Genomic DNA, 15,800 nt, shown 5'->3' on the forward strand with positions numbered 1-15,800 from the left:
GAATTTGAGACACTGACTGCGGCTGATTATGCACTTGAGTGTGTTTCAGCTTTGAGAAGAATTATTGGGGCGGAGTTACTAAATTCTAAGATGCAGAGTCAAATCGTTGAGGAATTGCACATCAGTAACCCTTTGCTTTAAAAGGTTAGTGCATTGACTAAAGTACATTATTCAAACCTTATGAAGGTCTTCCCTGAGGAAGCAGGTGACTTGTCTCTTGCTTCAATTTTTGTGCAGAAGAAAATACAGTGTATGGCAGTTTTTTACAAAAATGGGGTAGGGAATGGTTGGGGAAAACTATTTTGTGTAAGAATTGACAGAGGGATTTGCTTTGTACAATAATGTAAGCTGGCTTTTAAAAAAAAGCATTGTAGCAAACTATTCAAGTCAATCATATGTTAATAGATACCTGCAACCAGACATGGAAAACAATTGTATTTTTTTAAATAAATATTTTTAACAAAGTCCTTGATCTTCTCTCCTTTAGAGGAAACAGTCACAGCTGCTGTTCTGGTGTAATTAACTCCCTGATAATGAGGAATGTTCATTACCTTCAAGTGTTTACTGGCATCTTGTCTAGCAGAGGTAAAGATCCTATTGGAGAGCTCAGTGCTGGTCTCCTCCAGGTAAGATTTCCTATGACAGCACCCTTCTTAAGGATTTGGAGATGGTAAAAAGCTGGATTTGTAGTGCCAGGGAATGTGAAACATTACATCCTGGCACAGTATTTAGCCTACTGCCATCACCCTGCAAAGACCAAGCTCTGTTTTTTTAAGGATGAAATACTAGGCTCTCTAATACAGGTAATGTCTTATTTGGAGTAGACTCCTTTGAAGATAGCAAATGACTGGATTTTTAACATTATTTCATATTAATCCTGTATTGTGTTGGTGCATAATCTAAATCAGTCCAGTTGTACCTACAGAGACAGGTGGTTGACTCTTCCCCCACCTCGATGCAGGAAAGAGGCATGTCTGAGGACCTGTGTCTTATGAGGGTGGAAAAGGATCTCTTATCTCAGGCCCTCTGTTAAAGAAGGTGCAAGAGGTGTTTGAAATGCACCCTCATACCAGCTATTGGCTGTAATGGGGAATATTTGCAGAACAATCAATTACTAAGACCTGTTGTCCCGCCTCACTGAACCACTTGCACAGTAAGAGTGGCATCAGGTGGTGGCACAGAGGAATTACAGTGCATTTCCAGTTCCACGTAAAGGAGTAAAGTCACACTAACTAAAAACTGTTCTTCTGGAGGACACCTATGAGTAATGATTTATTTTGTATTTAATCTAACACCTCCATTTTGTTGTCTCTCTTTGGTCAGGGCTAGTGTGTGCTCACCTTACATATGTATGACCATAAACTAGATTTACAAAAGTACTACCTCCTAAGGGAGCTTTCTGGGAAGAGATTTTGCATTGCTAAGTATGGGGAAAATGGTAGGTAGGATACAAATTCTAAAGGGCACAGCAACTAGCTTTATGGAGGGTACTGCAGTTTAGAATTCCAAAGTGAATTGTGCATATTGAACAGAATAAATAAGGACTTAAGTCAAATTGCTCTAGATAGCAATTGAAATTGTTTCACTAGAGAGCCCATGCTAATCTCAGCCTCAGGGTTGTCTGGCTGGAAGGGGTTTAGTTTAAATCCTGTAACAGTTACACTTGGAGCCTAGTGAGAATATAGTAATCACTTTTAATTAACATTGCTTTATATACACACACACACACACACGTACATCCACATACTAAAGCCTTTATCTCTTCCAACTTTCCTAAAGTATCTCCAGAAAGCTTTAGCATCTTTAGATTTGCTAGTATTGTCTTGTAACAGATCATTCTTGGGGTATACAGTACCTCTAGAGTTTCACTCATGGAAGGCACCTTTTGTAGAGGTTATTGCACAGATTAAATGGGTGGGGGTGGAGCCTAGATGCACCTGCTTAAGGTTTCAGATAGAAGCTAGACTACAAACCTCCCAAAAACACTGCTACTTGAACCAGTCACTTTTGCAGCTTACCAGTGACTTAAGCAAAAATAAACCAGCAAAAAAATTTTCCTTTGCTATAAAAGTAAATACTTTATATGCTAGAGCCCATTGTTTAAGGCTCTGCTGCAATGAACATCTGATACTGTGTAATATAGATGGATTCTGTTATCAAAGTGCACCTGGTGGTTTCTGCCAATATTGTGATTTCCCCTTTGGGAGCATAGTTGAAGCCTAGATACTCTTACAGGGCTGGTTGCTGGAAAACTAATTCTGAACCACTCTTGCAGTGCAGTGTTACGCAGAGGATTGTTCTGTATTAATTAAAAACTAGAATTGGTGCTGTAGGTTGTCAGGATCATGGCTACAAATGGGTCCTATGCTTACACACCAATAGAGAAACCTATTGGTTATAGTAACTCTAAACCAGGTGATGATACCCAAAATAGGACACATGAAATAGTAATAGACTTACAACTTCCAGCCTATCTTCTGAAGGGAAGCTGGATTACAAGAGGAATTTTTCTCCACCAAGCAGCCATAAATTGCAGATTTCCAGGATTCTGCAGTTTGATTTTCTTAGTGTAACAACATACACGAGCAACTTCTGCTTGCTGTACTTAGCCTCCCAAGGTGACTTGGGATGTTTGGTTGGTTCCAACTTATTCAAATTTAACATTTTTGATTGCAGAAAAAACTCAGGTAATTTAGCCATGTCATTAGTGTGAAATCATCCTTCCTAGCAACACTTGATGATTTGTGTTTATTACAAAAACGTAAAACTCGTTGTCCAGGGCTGCGCTTTCATTTTAGCCCTGATAAAGTCCAGGGTTGCCCATCATTGCTGGCTTGTCAGGCGAGGAGGCACCCCCTGCTGCAAAATAAGATTAGTTCACCTGTCAGTATAACACTATGTGCAGAATCAATTAGCATTCATTCTAACATGTTTGAAAAGAAAAATGCATAAAATGAGACCCTCTACTCTATTGGATACTTACTTGCAGTAGTTCTTGAAGTTATTGGTGCAGAGGCAATTTCCTCTGCCTTAGAGAGGTTTAATTTTGAGAGGCATCCCTAGTACCAATCAATGAAAAGTTAGAGGGAGTGTTGGATGGTTTACACAGCACAAGTTCAATCTGTTCCTAGCATTGGGACTGCCTGACTTATCTTGGGCAAGTCACAACTTTGCAGGACCTCTGGTCACTTGCTTTCAAAATAGGTTTACTTCATAGGGGTGTCATGAGGCTTAATTCCTTTCTGGGGAACAGTGATGTTGGTGCAAAGGGTGCTGTAACAGCCCACTGTATCAGAGACAACATAGGAAATGTCCCATCTCTCACCTGGATAGAATTTATCCATGCTGTCTTTAGATGTGGAAGCTAGCTGCTTTCTTTGGAAGCTAGAGTTTGCAACTAAGGCACTTCATAGATTCCAAGGCCAGAATGGCTCACTGATAATCTAATCTGACCTGTATAACCGAGGCTATAGAATTTTCCCAAAATAATTCTTAGAGCAGAGCTTTAAACAAGAAATCCAATTGTGATTTAAAAATGGGAAGTGATGGAAAATCCACCATAATCTTTGGTAAATTGTTCCAAAGATGAATTACTCACTGTTAAAAATGTATACCTTATTTCCAGTCTGAATTTGTCTAGCTTTAGCTTCCAGCCATTTGATCATGTTACATCTTCCTCTGCTCAGTTGAAGAGCCCATTATTAAATATTTGTTCCCATTGTAGATACTTAGACTTAATCATGTCACCCCTGAGCACTTTGAATCTGTTTCGATAAGGCATGTTTTCTATTCCTTTAATCATTCTCATTGCTCTTCTCTGAACTCATTCCAATTGATCAACATCCTTTCTGAATTGTGGGGACCCAAACTGGACACTGCAGTCATCCAGTCCTAAATACAGAGGTGAAATAAAAATCTCTCTGCCTACTTGAGATTCTCACTCTTGCATCCCAGGATCGAATTAGTTCTTTTGGCCAAAGCTCGACACTGGGCGCTCATATTCTGTTGATTATCCACCACAACCTCCAGACCTTCTTCTGACTGACTGCTTCTCAGAATGCAGTCCCTTATCCTGCATGTATCTCCTACCTTCTTTGTTCCTACATGTATACATTTTAAATTTAGCTGTATTAAGACATTGTTTGCTTGCACCCAGTTCACCCAGTGCTCTGGATTGCTCTCGGTGAGTGACCTTTCCTCTTATTTATCACTCCCGAGTTCGTGTGTCATCTACAAACTGATTCTGTGTTTTCTGACAGGTCACCATTGATAACGTTGACTAGCATAGGGCTAAGAATCAATCCCTGCAGTACTCCATTGGGAATACCTACTCTGTGACTATTCCCCATTTACAGTTATGTTTTGAGACCTATCAGCTCACCCCACTTAATGGGTGCCATGTTTATTTTATATCATTCTAGTTTGTTACACAAAATGTCATGTGGCACCAAGTCTAAGCATGTTACATCAACACTATTACAAGCTCTGGCTTTGAGTCTTTCAGAGGGAAGGTTGCATTATTCCTGGGCTTAGCTAGCAAGCAGGCCAGAGAGACAGTACAGATTGCAACTGTCAGGACTTGCTTCTACTAGTTACATAGCAGAGTGATTTGGTTTCTCAGCTATCATCCCACTCAATTTATGGTTCCTCCCTTACCCCCAAAACCTGCTTAATGTCTTCCCATATCAGACAAGAAATCAGACTCAGATTTGAGTCTGCCAGGGTTTTGTGGGCAAGTCAGAGCAGGAAGAGGGAACAGGAAGCAGCAGGAAAATAAACATTTCCTTGCATTTTACTTGGAACGCTGCACACTGGCTGTATGTTAATGCACATGTCATTTTTCCTGTCATTCTAAAGCAGGCCTAACTGCTGGCATTTTCTTACCTGATGAGGGCTTGGGGTACATCCTGTGGAAAAACAAAAGGAAAGTGTAGAACATAAAGGCCAAACCTCCAAAGATCATCCCACAAACCAGGAAACTGTAGCTGCCCTGATCATGGATAATCTGTGATAAAGAAAAATAAGGGTCTTAAGTACAGTGGGAGAGGTGCTTCATACTAGGGCAAGCCACGGGGAGCAGCAGGCTGTTTACATCGCACCTGGTGGAGGTCAGCAATGTTCCTTTGTTTGAACATAGAGGAACCTTCAGCTCAGGAATCCATTTCCCCTGCTGGTCTGGCCAAGCCAATCTGTTGACCTGCAAGGCGGGTGCCAAGGCCCATCTGTTTTCACAGGCTGTGTTGGCTCTCTAGACTCTCTTGCTATCCATCTGTATAGATGGCCTGTTTTATGCACATTATATGTGCGTTATACAAATAAATCCTGCCCGTGAAATGGCCTAACCAAGACCTACCTGAACCAGATACAAGGTGAATGGATATTCTTGTTTCACCACCTGGCAGACTCTAGTTACTCCTCCATTCAAAAAAAAAAAAAAAAAATTATACAAACTCATGGCAGAAAGAGTAGTGGAGCTTTTGGAAGCCCTGGTGCTGGGTTTACATTTAGGGCATGTAGCGAAGCTTGACTCACTGCCATGGCACCTCCTGCTGGTCGTCTTGGAATTAGCTCTTTTCCAGCTTCAGAGCACCCTCTGCAGGCTGGTATCTCACCTGCTTCAGGCCCCTGTGTCACTCCCAGACCCCGGTGCCCCTTTACCTCAGAGTACTCCCACATGCTGGGTCTCCCTTCCTAGGGGAATCCCCAACCCCCTAAACCCACCTTGCCTCAGTGGCTACTGCCAGTCATCTCCTCTCCCCGCTCACTGGGGCAGACTGCAGTCTGTAATGGCCACTCATCATTGGCCAGGGCCTACTGCCTTTGCCTATTCCCACGCTATATCTTTGCAGTCCCAGCATCTCTGTAGGCCTTCAACACATGGCCTGCAACCTGGCGTTTTACCAGGCTGGATTCCCTTGCACTGCTCCAGTTCAGGTAACTTCCTCTCAAGCAGCTAGCCCATCTCACTCTGGGGCCAGAGAGAGACTCCTCCAGCTTCTGGCCCACAGCCTTCTTATCAGGGCCAGCTGGGCCCCAATTGAGCTGGCTACAGCTGTGGCTGCTTCCCCAATCAGCCTAGCTCAGCTGCTTTTAACTCCTGCTTATCGGAGTGAGGCAGCTGTTCCACTACAGGGTATTGCTGCTCTAAGGAATGTTGCCTCCACCGTTCTCCAAACTTGGGCAACTGAATTCTTAACACAAGAGGTAATGCAAAACAACCTATAGCTGTAGTAGCATTGCTTGGTGATAGTAAGGTACGGAGTGGGGCAGCTAGGCCATCCCCCCATGACTCTACTGCTTTTTGGGCTAGATTTACCCAACCTGGAAACTACAGTTCTACTGCAGACATTCTGGTGCAATAGTGGACACTTTATAATTATACCTAGCATTCTTGAGCATTTGATGGTAGCTATCTCTTAGCAGCTCCCACTGATTGTATTGCCTGTCTTCTCTACAGAAGACTGCCCCCCTCTTTCCTTGCAGAATGATTGTGTAGCTTTCAGAACTGTCTGAGCATGATTGTATAAATTGGCCATGCACTAAGTGTTTATGTAAACCCTGCTGCCGTGCAATACATGCCTCCTAGTGTGCTTTAATCCACTAAATCAGGTAGATTTAAAGAGCACTAGGGGTCTTCTAGTGCATAGCAGCAGGCTGTTGCGAGGTATGTGTACACCCCATCTTGTGTAGGCAAGCCTTAAGACTTCCATTCACTCAAATACAGATCTGTATGTGCTTGAACTAAAATTCTAGTCAATTCAGGGCATAGCCTGGGTTTTTCTTTTTTCTACACTTACCGACCCCACGAGTAACTGTAGCACCATCTCTCCAATTGCAGCTCCAGTGACTAATACAGTCGTGGCACAGCCTGAAAACAAATGGTACAAGTTCTAGGAACTGCTGAAATGAATAGCTTCAGAGGGCCAAGAATGTCCCCAGGCTAGAGCTCTGTGAGGTGAGACCCACCTGTTCTACATTCATGAGCCTGCACAAATGTGGCCCTTTTGCATTCTAATATTCTATCAAGGCTTGTCTACACTGCAAGTTACTGCCTGGCAGCCTATTGTGCAGTAAGCCCTCTGCTTCCTTGTGGACAGCAGAGGATATTAAAAAAGTAATGGCTGCAGCCAGCAAGGGTACCAGTAAAAAGTTACGTGATCCTCCCACTCTCCACTGTGTGCAGAAGGATCTGTGTTCCCTGTTAGCCATTCATTCTCCATTTTCCTGCATATCTACCCTACCATGTGGTGCACAGAGCCAGGGGCTGTGGATGGTTCCACGGGGTGGTAACTGGTAGTGGAAATCACCATCCTAATTTAGCTGGAGCTATTCCTGGGTAGCCTGCAAAGCATGATCTTGGGAAGGTGAAAAGGGCTTGCTGCTGGTACTTCCTCTGCTCAGAAGCTGACAGGGGGTAGGGATGCTCACCTTTGTACTGGAGGATGTCTTCAGCGTAGGCCAGCATGCTGGGGAAGGTGCTGCTGAGGAACAGACCCAGGCAAGCTGTGCCCACAAACAGGAAGACAAGGCTGTAGGAGAAAATCAGGAGCAGGAGGAAAGTTACAAGCACTCCACCCTGCAACAATACAAGCCCAGAGTCACTTTCAGGGAAGAAAATAAATGCTGAGGTAGCACTGTGCTCTAGTGGGCTTTTAAAAAGAATAGTTAAGGGACTGGAAAAGAAGTAGATTCATCTGGTCTAAGTGAGACGGCTCAACTGAATTTTATCTCTTGAACACTGAGTTACAGGCATAATCTGCACGTCACATAGTAGTAACTATTCACTGACTGAGCTCACAGCTAGAGATCAGAGTCTATTCACTTTCAAATGCAGTATTCATTACCCTCACTAGAGGAACATAAGCCAGCCACATTTGATTTTGGTCAAAAAGCCAAGCAGAACCATCTGTCCCAAATTCATTAGACAAAGTATTAAGATTACCCTCGAGCCCTCTCTGATATTCTAGATGTTGCATTTGGTGTTTCGAGTGAGCCTGAAGTGCAGATTTTTGCAATTTCCCTCATTTGAACACAATTGTTCTTAAAGTCACAACTCTGTGCTGTTTTGCTGAATTGCTAGTGACAACCCAGCAGGGGGAGCTCTCACCAAATTTTGTAATCCTAGCCAAAAATAAAGGTGCTGTTTTTCCCCCTTAATTCCTTCAGGATCAAGAGATAGGTGGTTTTAAAAATGTGTGCATGTATAAAAATGCACAGAGCAATCTGGAATCTAAAAGCCATTCCTCTAAATTTAACTTAATATTAGAGTTATGTCAAATTTTAATCCTAAATGGCTGTCAAAAGTGTGTACATATAATATTAATAATTGCAATTCTAGAACAAATTTTATTCAGTGATCACAAACAGTTAAAATAGCTATGTAATTTTCTATCTGCGGGTATACTTGCGTAACACAGATTTGGTTGCCATTGAAGTAAAAGGTAAAACTTCCAGTAGATTCAACAGGACTAGAAGGAGCAACCAAATCAATTCTAGTTAACAATAGAACCCAGGAGTCTGGATGGCTAGTCTTCAAATCTTCAGTCATGCCAGATCAAAGCAGGGAGTGGTCTACCTAGTCTGGTGACTAGTAAAACACTTCAGAGGAAAGTGCAAGAATTGTCAGAACTATGGAAATAACCTGGCAATAGGGGGAAGTTTCTCCCTAATTCAGGCTGTTAGTGACTGATTTATCTTCTGAAGCCCTCTGGGCTTCAGATATTCTTAATCTTTAAAAATGAAGTAATGTGGCTGTTTCTCTGTGGCCTGATTTTTTTTTTTTTTAAGCAATTTGTGATTAGGTGCCTCAGTGTTTGGATGCCCAATTTAATACACCTCAAAAGCACTTGGTTTTTAGAAAGCACTAGTCACTTTTGAAAAATTAAACCCATAAATATCCAGTCCCATTTTCCCATTATTCTACCATGCTCTTAGCCTCACATGTATATTTGTGGCAGTGAATTCCCCAGGTTAACTATACATTCTATAAAAGGTTTCCTTTTTCCCCCCCAATTTTAAATGAATTGCCTTACAGATTCATAATTATAAGGCCAGAAGGGACCACTGTGATCATCTAGTCTGATCTTCTCTATAAACACAGGCCAGAGAACTTCCCTGAATTAATTCCTGATTAAAATAGAGCATATCTTTTAGAAAAACATCCAATCTTGATTTAAAAATTGCCAGGGGTGGAAAATCCACCACATATCTTGATAAATTGTTTCTATTTAGCTGTTTTCCCCCTGGCTCTTATATTAGGAGGAAGGGTGATTAGGAGAGCCTGAATTTCTCTGCCTCGCCTTATCTCATCTCATCTCCTCTTCAACCACTCTAAATCTTCTCAATCCCTTGTCACATAACACTCTCTGCAGGCCTCTAATAATTTTTGTTGCCTCTAGTCTAGTCCATCTTCCACAGCCTTTTTTGAGATGGGGTGACCACAGCTAACAGTATTCTAGGTAGAGGTGCACCATTGATTTACATAAAGGCATGATAACTTTAGCGTTTCCTATCCAATTCCTTACACATCCTCACATCGTTTACTTTTTGACTGTTACTGCATGCTGAGCATTTCACTGAGACAGGCAGAGCACCCCTCCAAGTGATTAGCATTCATTAGAACTCAGCAAAGTAGACGGAGTAGTTAAAATTATTCCTTCCAATGGGCGTTAGTTTGCATTTGTGATCATGACATTGCCTAATTACTAGACAACAATACAGATTACTTATTTCTACACAATGATTTCATTATAAGCCGAGGGGCACTGCCACCAGAATTATGGGCAGGGTGGGCTGTATTGAAATATTTATGGACTTTGAGTCTTCTGCTGTTCTGTCAGAGGACGCAAGAGTAAATAAAGTTGACGTCCACGTCACAACATTTCCACTGAGTTTTAGTCGGTCAGATTTTAGCCTATGAGAGAAACCAACAATGCAATAAAAGTTAAAAAATGTTTTCAGACTAGGTCTTTTGTCTTGTCTTGGGTTCTTTGTACTCTGTTAGCAGTGGTGTACATGATGATTTGTGCCACCTAGCCTAAATTGGGGTGCAAATCACTGCTTGCACTGGTTCTGCATATCCACATAAGGGATATGTAGCTACATTGGTGCAAGAATACCCAGGGTAACCAAGCCTTTGAGCTAGCTCAATCCACTTCTGGGGAAGAGTCTTTCCCCTCCAGATCAGAAGCGTTATGCAGAGGGTGACAGTAAAGTTTGCCTTACCACATTTATGGACACCATGGTTGCAGGTTTCATTCGGTAGGACACAGGGATGGAGATGAGCCTGCCTAGTGTGATGAACCCCCAGAATAAGCTAGGCAGGTAGCCAGCCACCTTGTGAACCACAGAGAGAGGTTCCTCCACTGCATAGCTGTATACGAACCCAGAGTACTCGCCCTGCAGGGAAAGCAAACAGCACTCTGCATTAATTTTACATCTCATAGGCCTAACCCCCTGAAGAATATGGGCCTGCTCTAATATGTCCTCTATGATACTGTTTATCGTGTGTCTCCATTGTGATAGGTGCTGTACAAACAGAACAAAGAGATGCTCTCTGCTTCAAAGAGCATACAATTCAAGTAAGAGTCCATGGAGGGCTTGCAGGACTGATCCCGAAGGGAAACATACTGCTTCTGAAAGTGGGAAATGCCATGCAAACCTCTAGAGAGCTGTATCCTGGTCTGAAACAATGCTGCTCCCTTGCAGGCCACCACAAACTCTTCCCCTTGTAAGCTATGCTAGTCTGGCTTTGAACCTCAGTCTCCAGACAGGATACTGCACGTATCCTCCTTTCCTCAACGTTACTGAGCTGCAGCAAATAGACACAGCACAGCGTGGCAGTGCTGGGATGCTTACCCAGGTTCAGAATATAAGGATAGTTAATTCATGTTAGAAATCTTGAGCCATGAATCATGCATCTGATTTTCCGGATATGATCACTTGTCTGCACATGGAAATAGGCACCTAAATGGGCTATGGTAGCTGTTGCTTCTCTCTCTCTCACACACACCATCCACTCCCCCTGCCCCCTTATAAGGATGAAGATGAACAGGGATCTGTTGTTTCTCACGTGAGTGTCCTAAGCTAGGAGATATTCTGATGTGGGCTGCTCTTCATCTCTTGTTGAAACTGTTCCACTGTAGTAATGGGGCCACAGACAGCCTGAGAATCACTCTATCATCTATTTTCAGAGTAGCAGCCGTGTTAGTCTGTATTCGCAAAAAGAAAAGGAGTACCGGTGGCACCTTAGTCGCAAAAAGAAAAGGAGTACCGGTGGCACCTATCATCTAGTGGTTTCGGTACTCATCATGGCTGGGGAAGAGTCTGACTCAAACCCCCAGCTGCTTGAGGAAAAGGGATTTGAATAACAGCCACCTACCTCTCAAGTAGCTGGCCCAACTGCTGGGCTATAAGGTGTTCTGATGTGGGCCCCCACCCCTCTCAACCTTTCCTTGTGAAACTGTATCACTTTAATCAACTATGAATTGGGCCAAAGCAAGATGTAAAGGTGTGGCGCCCGCAGTAGCTCAGAGTTGGGGTTTTTTGTGGGATGAAGACCCTAGTGAAGGGCAGGAATCTGAAGGGGGGAACATCTTCAGCCTTTCCTGTTGAAGTGTTTCCATGTTACTGAACTATAAATTGGGCCAAACAAAAATGAGACATCCTCACTAGCTCAGGGGGTTAACCTTTCTTGAGATGTTGATGCCCTGGTTTCAGTTCTTCTCTCTCACTCCTGTGGGGCAGGATTTGAAGAGGATGCTCTCTCGTCCTTTCCTTGTGAATCTGGTTCCACTTTAATTAACTATGAATTGGGCCAAAGCAAGTACCCCTAAAGAGATGCCTTCTGTGGTGTAGTGGTTTGGGTACTCCCCTGGGCTAGCAAAGCCTCCAGTTCAATCCCTCCTTCTGCCTGGGGAGGGACAGGCATTTGAGGCAGGAGTGCCTCAACCTTTCCTCTCGAAGCTGGTTCTACTTTAATTAACTATGAATTGCTCCAAAGCAAGCTCCTCTAAAGAGATGCCTTCTCTGGTGTAGAGGTTTGGGCCCTCCCCTGGGATGCTGAGGGCCCTGGTTCAATCCCTGCCTGGGGAAAGGGGTTTACAACATGTATCGGCTGCCTCTGGGGCCTTTTACTTAAATATTTGTTGGGGGGGGGGGACGTTAAAAAAGCAAGTCACTCTTTTGTCCCCCGCGGCTAGGCTACCCGCCCAGGCTGTGGGAGACCCCAGGCCCAACCCCTCCTCTGCAAGGGGTTGTGCCAAGGCTCTCCCACCTCCCAGGAGACCACCCGCCTCCCGCCTCCCACTTACACCTCCCACCCCACCCCCCACCTGGCCCCCCACCCCTCCCACCTCCCAGGCCCGCCCTCGCCCCCACCCACCACACTTGTGAAGTGAGCGATCTCTGTTCAAACCCCCTTCTGTTTCCAGAAAGACAAGGGCCTTCCGCAAGCGAAAGGGGACCTAAACAGGAACCTCCCACTTCTGTCCTGGGAGGCGGGACAGCCTTCTCCAAATCCTTTAAAATAGTCAGAGGAAGGATTTGAACCAGAATCATCCACCTCCTAAGCAAGCAACTTAACCACTGGACTATAGAGTGACCCTAGACTATTAGCCAGCCCAGTTCATAGTTAACTAAAGTGGAAACAGTTTCAAGAGGAAAAATACACACAACTCAAATCCTAGCTCCTTCAGGACCGGGGACTTGAACCAGGCTCTCCCACACCATAGGTGCAGGCCCTGACCGCCAGGCTATACAGGGCTGCTTGCTAACTACATTTGCTTTGGACCATTTAATAATTAAAATAGAACAACTGCAACAGAAAAGAATATTGCTGTGCTAAACCTTTCTCACACAGACAGGGATTGAACCAGGCTTTCCTGTACCCAATGTGCACACCCTAACCACCAGGCTATACAGGGCTTCTTGCAAATGAAGCTTGTTTTGGCCTAGTTAATTAAAGGGGAACAGCTCAAGAGAAAAGAAACTCCCTCTTTCAACCTGTTCTTAACAGGCAGAGGAAGGAGGTGAAGCAGAGTCTCCTCCCTTGGCGATCAGCAGCCTAACCACCAGTCCTTAGAGCAATTCTGAGCCTTTTACTGGCCCAACTGGTAATTAATTAAAGGGGAAAAGCTTCAATTGCAGTGTGGACGATAACACTGACCTCCTTTGTAAAGTGCTTTGATATCTATTACTGAAAAGTGCAGTATAAGACCTATAGAACAAAGGGCTAAATTCTGCACTCTGTTACAATAAGTAATAATAAAACCTATCTACATCTACTGAATTTCTGTTGCGTGGGACTTAGGCAAAAAATACAAGCCTGTTTCCTGACTGCATTATTAGAGTGGCTTTCTCCTGGAGCTGCTATGGCAGAACTAAGCCTTCTGTGTGGCTTATATGCATTGTCCTTTGTAACGGTTACATGGATTGCAAAAGCAGGCAAGTAGGCTGCTGCGTTAGTGTGATAGATGGTGCCTGGGTGAGGGCCAGGGATGCCTGTGTCAGCAGATGGGATAGAAAAAGGTTCTCTTTGAAGGGGGCTGGCAGTTCCTAAAAGATGTAATACTACTAGAGGCTCAAAAACAAGTTATTCTGATGCAGGGGAAAGATAAGAGCCACAGGAGGGGTACTCAAAGTCATCAGTTACATCTGAAAATGGAGGGCCTGCTGTGTTCTAGCAAAAGCTGCCATATCTGCTTTTCACAGTGAAGCACGTTTTCAGGACTGTTTAATGCCCCAGTAAGACTTGGTGAGTTTTGTACTTTCCCTCACACAGATCGGGCAAAAGCAGGCAAAATTTACAAAGGTAGGAAGAGCAACCACACCTCAGTTCTTGGCCATACCGCCCATTTTTGGGGGTGGGATGGGGGAATCCTCCCTGCATCCCCCACAAGTAGAAAGGAATCCAGATGCAGCAGAACCCGTGTGATGCCACTGATCAGGGCAGAGGAGGGGCATGTAGAGAATGCACAGTATGCTATGAAACAAGCCAGGTGGGAACTTCCAGCCTAGCCCCTGTAGGCTCAGGAAAGCTCCCTGAACACAGAGCTAGCAGCCATTGCATCTGCAAAGCACAGCTGCTCTCAATCCATGAGTGGGGTGATGGGAAAGGATTCCTTCAAACCCCACTGAGATCCAGCCCGCACTGTGCGCAATGAACAGAGTATGTGTATTTTGCCTGAGGCTTAGCCTGGTTGTAAAGGATTCAGGGTGGAGAGAGTGCAACGTAGCTTTGATTCAGAGAGGATTTCTTGGCCAGCAGTACTTACTATGATCCCATCACTCATGAAGAGGACAAGAGCCCCGACGACGTGGACTGCGAAGTAGGAGTAAGGAGCTCCTCTGAAGTTTTTGCTTTGGCAGCAGCTAAATAGGTCGTCATGCCCTGGGTTAAAAAAAAGAATTCAAAGCAAATGTAAGCGGAGCTCCCGACTAGCTGCTCGCCCTACCACTCACAGTGGTGATTTGTTCTGTCACGTGCCCCTGGACAAATGGAGAACAAACATACAGCTCTGTTCTGGGTTGCGTACGAGCTGGAACACTGATAAGAGGTTATCAGTATGCTATGCTATGCAGAGGTGTTATGTGAAATCTTGCCATAGCATGTGCTATCTAGGGGGCAGGTAGCGTCACCTCAAAGCTCTCTGAAGCTGAGGAGGATGGACTTGGGGAGCACTAGCCTGGCTGATGATTTAGAAAATCTGGATTCAAGTCTAGCTCAGCCATGGATTTATTATTCTTATTATTTACATTGCGGTAGCTCCTTGTGGTCCTGCCCAAAATCAAGGCTCCATTGTGCGGGTCACTGTACATAGCGAGAAAAAATCCTTGTCCCAAGAGCTGACAGTCTGAGGATGGGTCTACACTGCAATCAGTCGTAGTACAAACCAAGGGTCCTCGGCGGGGTCATGCTGCTGCGACTTCACTGCTATTGATAGATGAAAGCTAGCTCGGTATGTTCACATGGGCTGCAGTCACCACTCTGATCGCACTGGAGAGAGGCCCTGGACCCCATGCCCTGATGCCTCTGGGAGCAAATCCCGGAGTCTCGCTAGTCCTCAGTAAAATGGGGATAACAACCCTTGGTCTATGCAGACTGTAAGTTATTTGGGGCAAGGTCTGTCTCTTCCCATGTATCTCTCCAGTGGGGCCATGATTTTGGCTGGGACTAATGTTGCATAAAGAATAAATGGGAGGTGAAGTGAAAAAACCACAGTAGCTTTCAATAAAGTTAATGAAGTGCTTGGCACATTGAGTGTGTTTTTCGTCTACAGCACAGTTTACAAGGTAGTAACTATCCCGCTTTGTGCGGGGGGAAATGGCATGATGGGGAATGGCATGCCCGAGGCTACAAAAGGAATTAGCATCATTATTTATGGGGCTCGATTCTCTCCTGCCTGGCATCTTGTGTAGTCATTTACTCCAGCCTAGAGGGCACACGTGTAAGACAAAATAAGAACAGGAAGGGACTTCAGGAGGTCATCTAGTCCAGTCCCCTGCGCTATTGTGACCATGCTGAGTTATAACAAGAGCCGGTTAAAAAATAAAACCTGGGTTTACGAATAAATAAAATCAATTTTGTTTCGATTTCAGGGCATTTGAATTGGACTTTCTGCCCTCTGCCCCCTTTAAAAAATATCGGGGGGGGGGGGAATTTTATTGAAACACGATCACAAAGCAGGGTTTAGGCAAGTGAAAAATGTCACTAACCAGACACATTTCAGTTGCCAAAGACCTGGTGTTTGTTAAATGAAAATTTGATAGCCATTTGGGTTTAAAAAAAAAATTGGAAAAAG

At 44.2% G+C, this 15,800-nt stretch overlaps 2 protein-coding genes across 9 annotated transcripts in view; one reads left to right on the forward strand and one right to left on the reverse strand.

Annotated features, from left to right (window-relative positions):
• ELK4 (ETS transcription factor ELK4) overlaps nt 1–15,800 on the forward strand; it is a 52,277-nt gene that overhangs the window by 22,689 nt on the left and 13,788 nt on the right. For all 8 annotated transcript variants that reach the window (XR_006276564.1, XR_006276568.1, XR_006276562.1 and 5 more), the window contains exon 6: nt 488–626. The gene's annotated coding sequence lies outside the window, so the exon portion shown is untranslated. The remainder of the gene's footprint in view (nt 1–487; nt 627–15,800) is intronic.
• The window catches only part of MFSD4A (major facilitator superfamily domain containing 4A), a 37,109-nt gene continuing 22,983 nt past the window's right edge, over nt 1,675–15,800 (reverse strand). The window contains exons 5-10 of the mRNA XM_038379703.2: nt 14,274–14,389; nt 10,225–10,398; nt 7,429–7,576; nt 6,798–6,868; nt 4,885–5,005; nt 1,675–2,859 (exon numbers count right to left, since the gene is read on the reverse strand). Of these exons, the coding sequence (XP_038235631.1) occupies nt 2,795–2,859; nt 4,885–5,005; nt 6,798–6,868; nt 7,429–7,576; nt 10,225–10,398; nt 14,274–14,389 (695 nt within the window). The 3' untranslated portion in view covers nt 1,675–2,794. The remainder of the gene's footprint in view (nt 2,860–4,884; nt 5,006–6,797; nt 6,869–7,428; nt 7,577–10,224; nt 10,399–14,273; nt 14,390–15,800) is intronic.

Source organism: Dermochelys coriacea, chromosome 21 (assembly GCF_009764565.3).
Source record: "Dermochelys coriacea isolate rDerCor1 chromosome 21, rDerCor1.pri.v4, whole genome shotgun sequence".
Classification (NCBI taxonomy): domain Eukaryota; kingdom Metazoa; phylum Chordata; order Testudines; family Dermochelyidae; genus Dermochelys; species Dermochelys coriacea.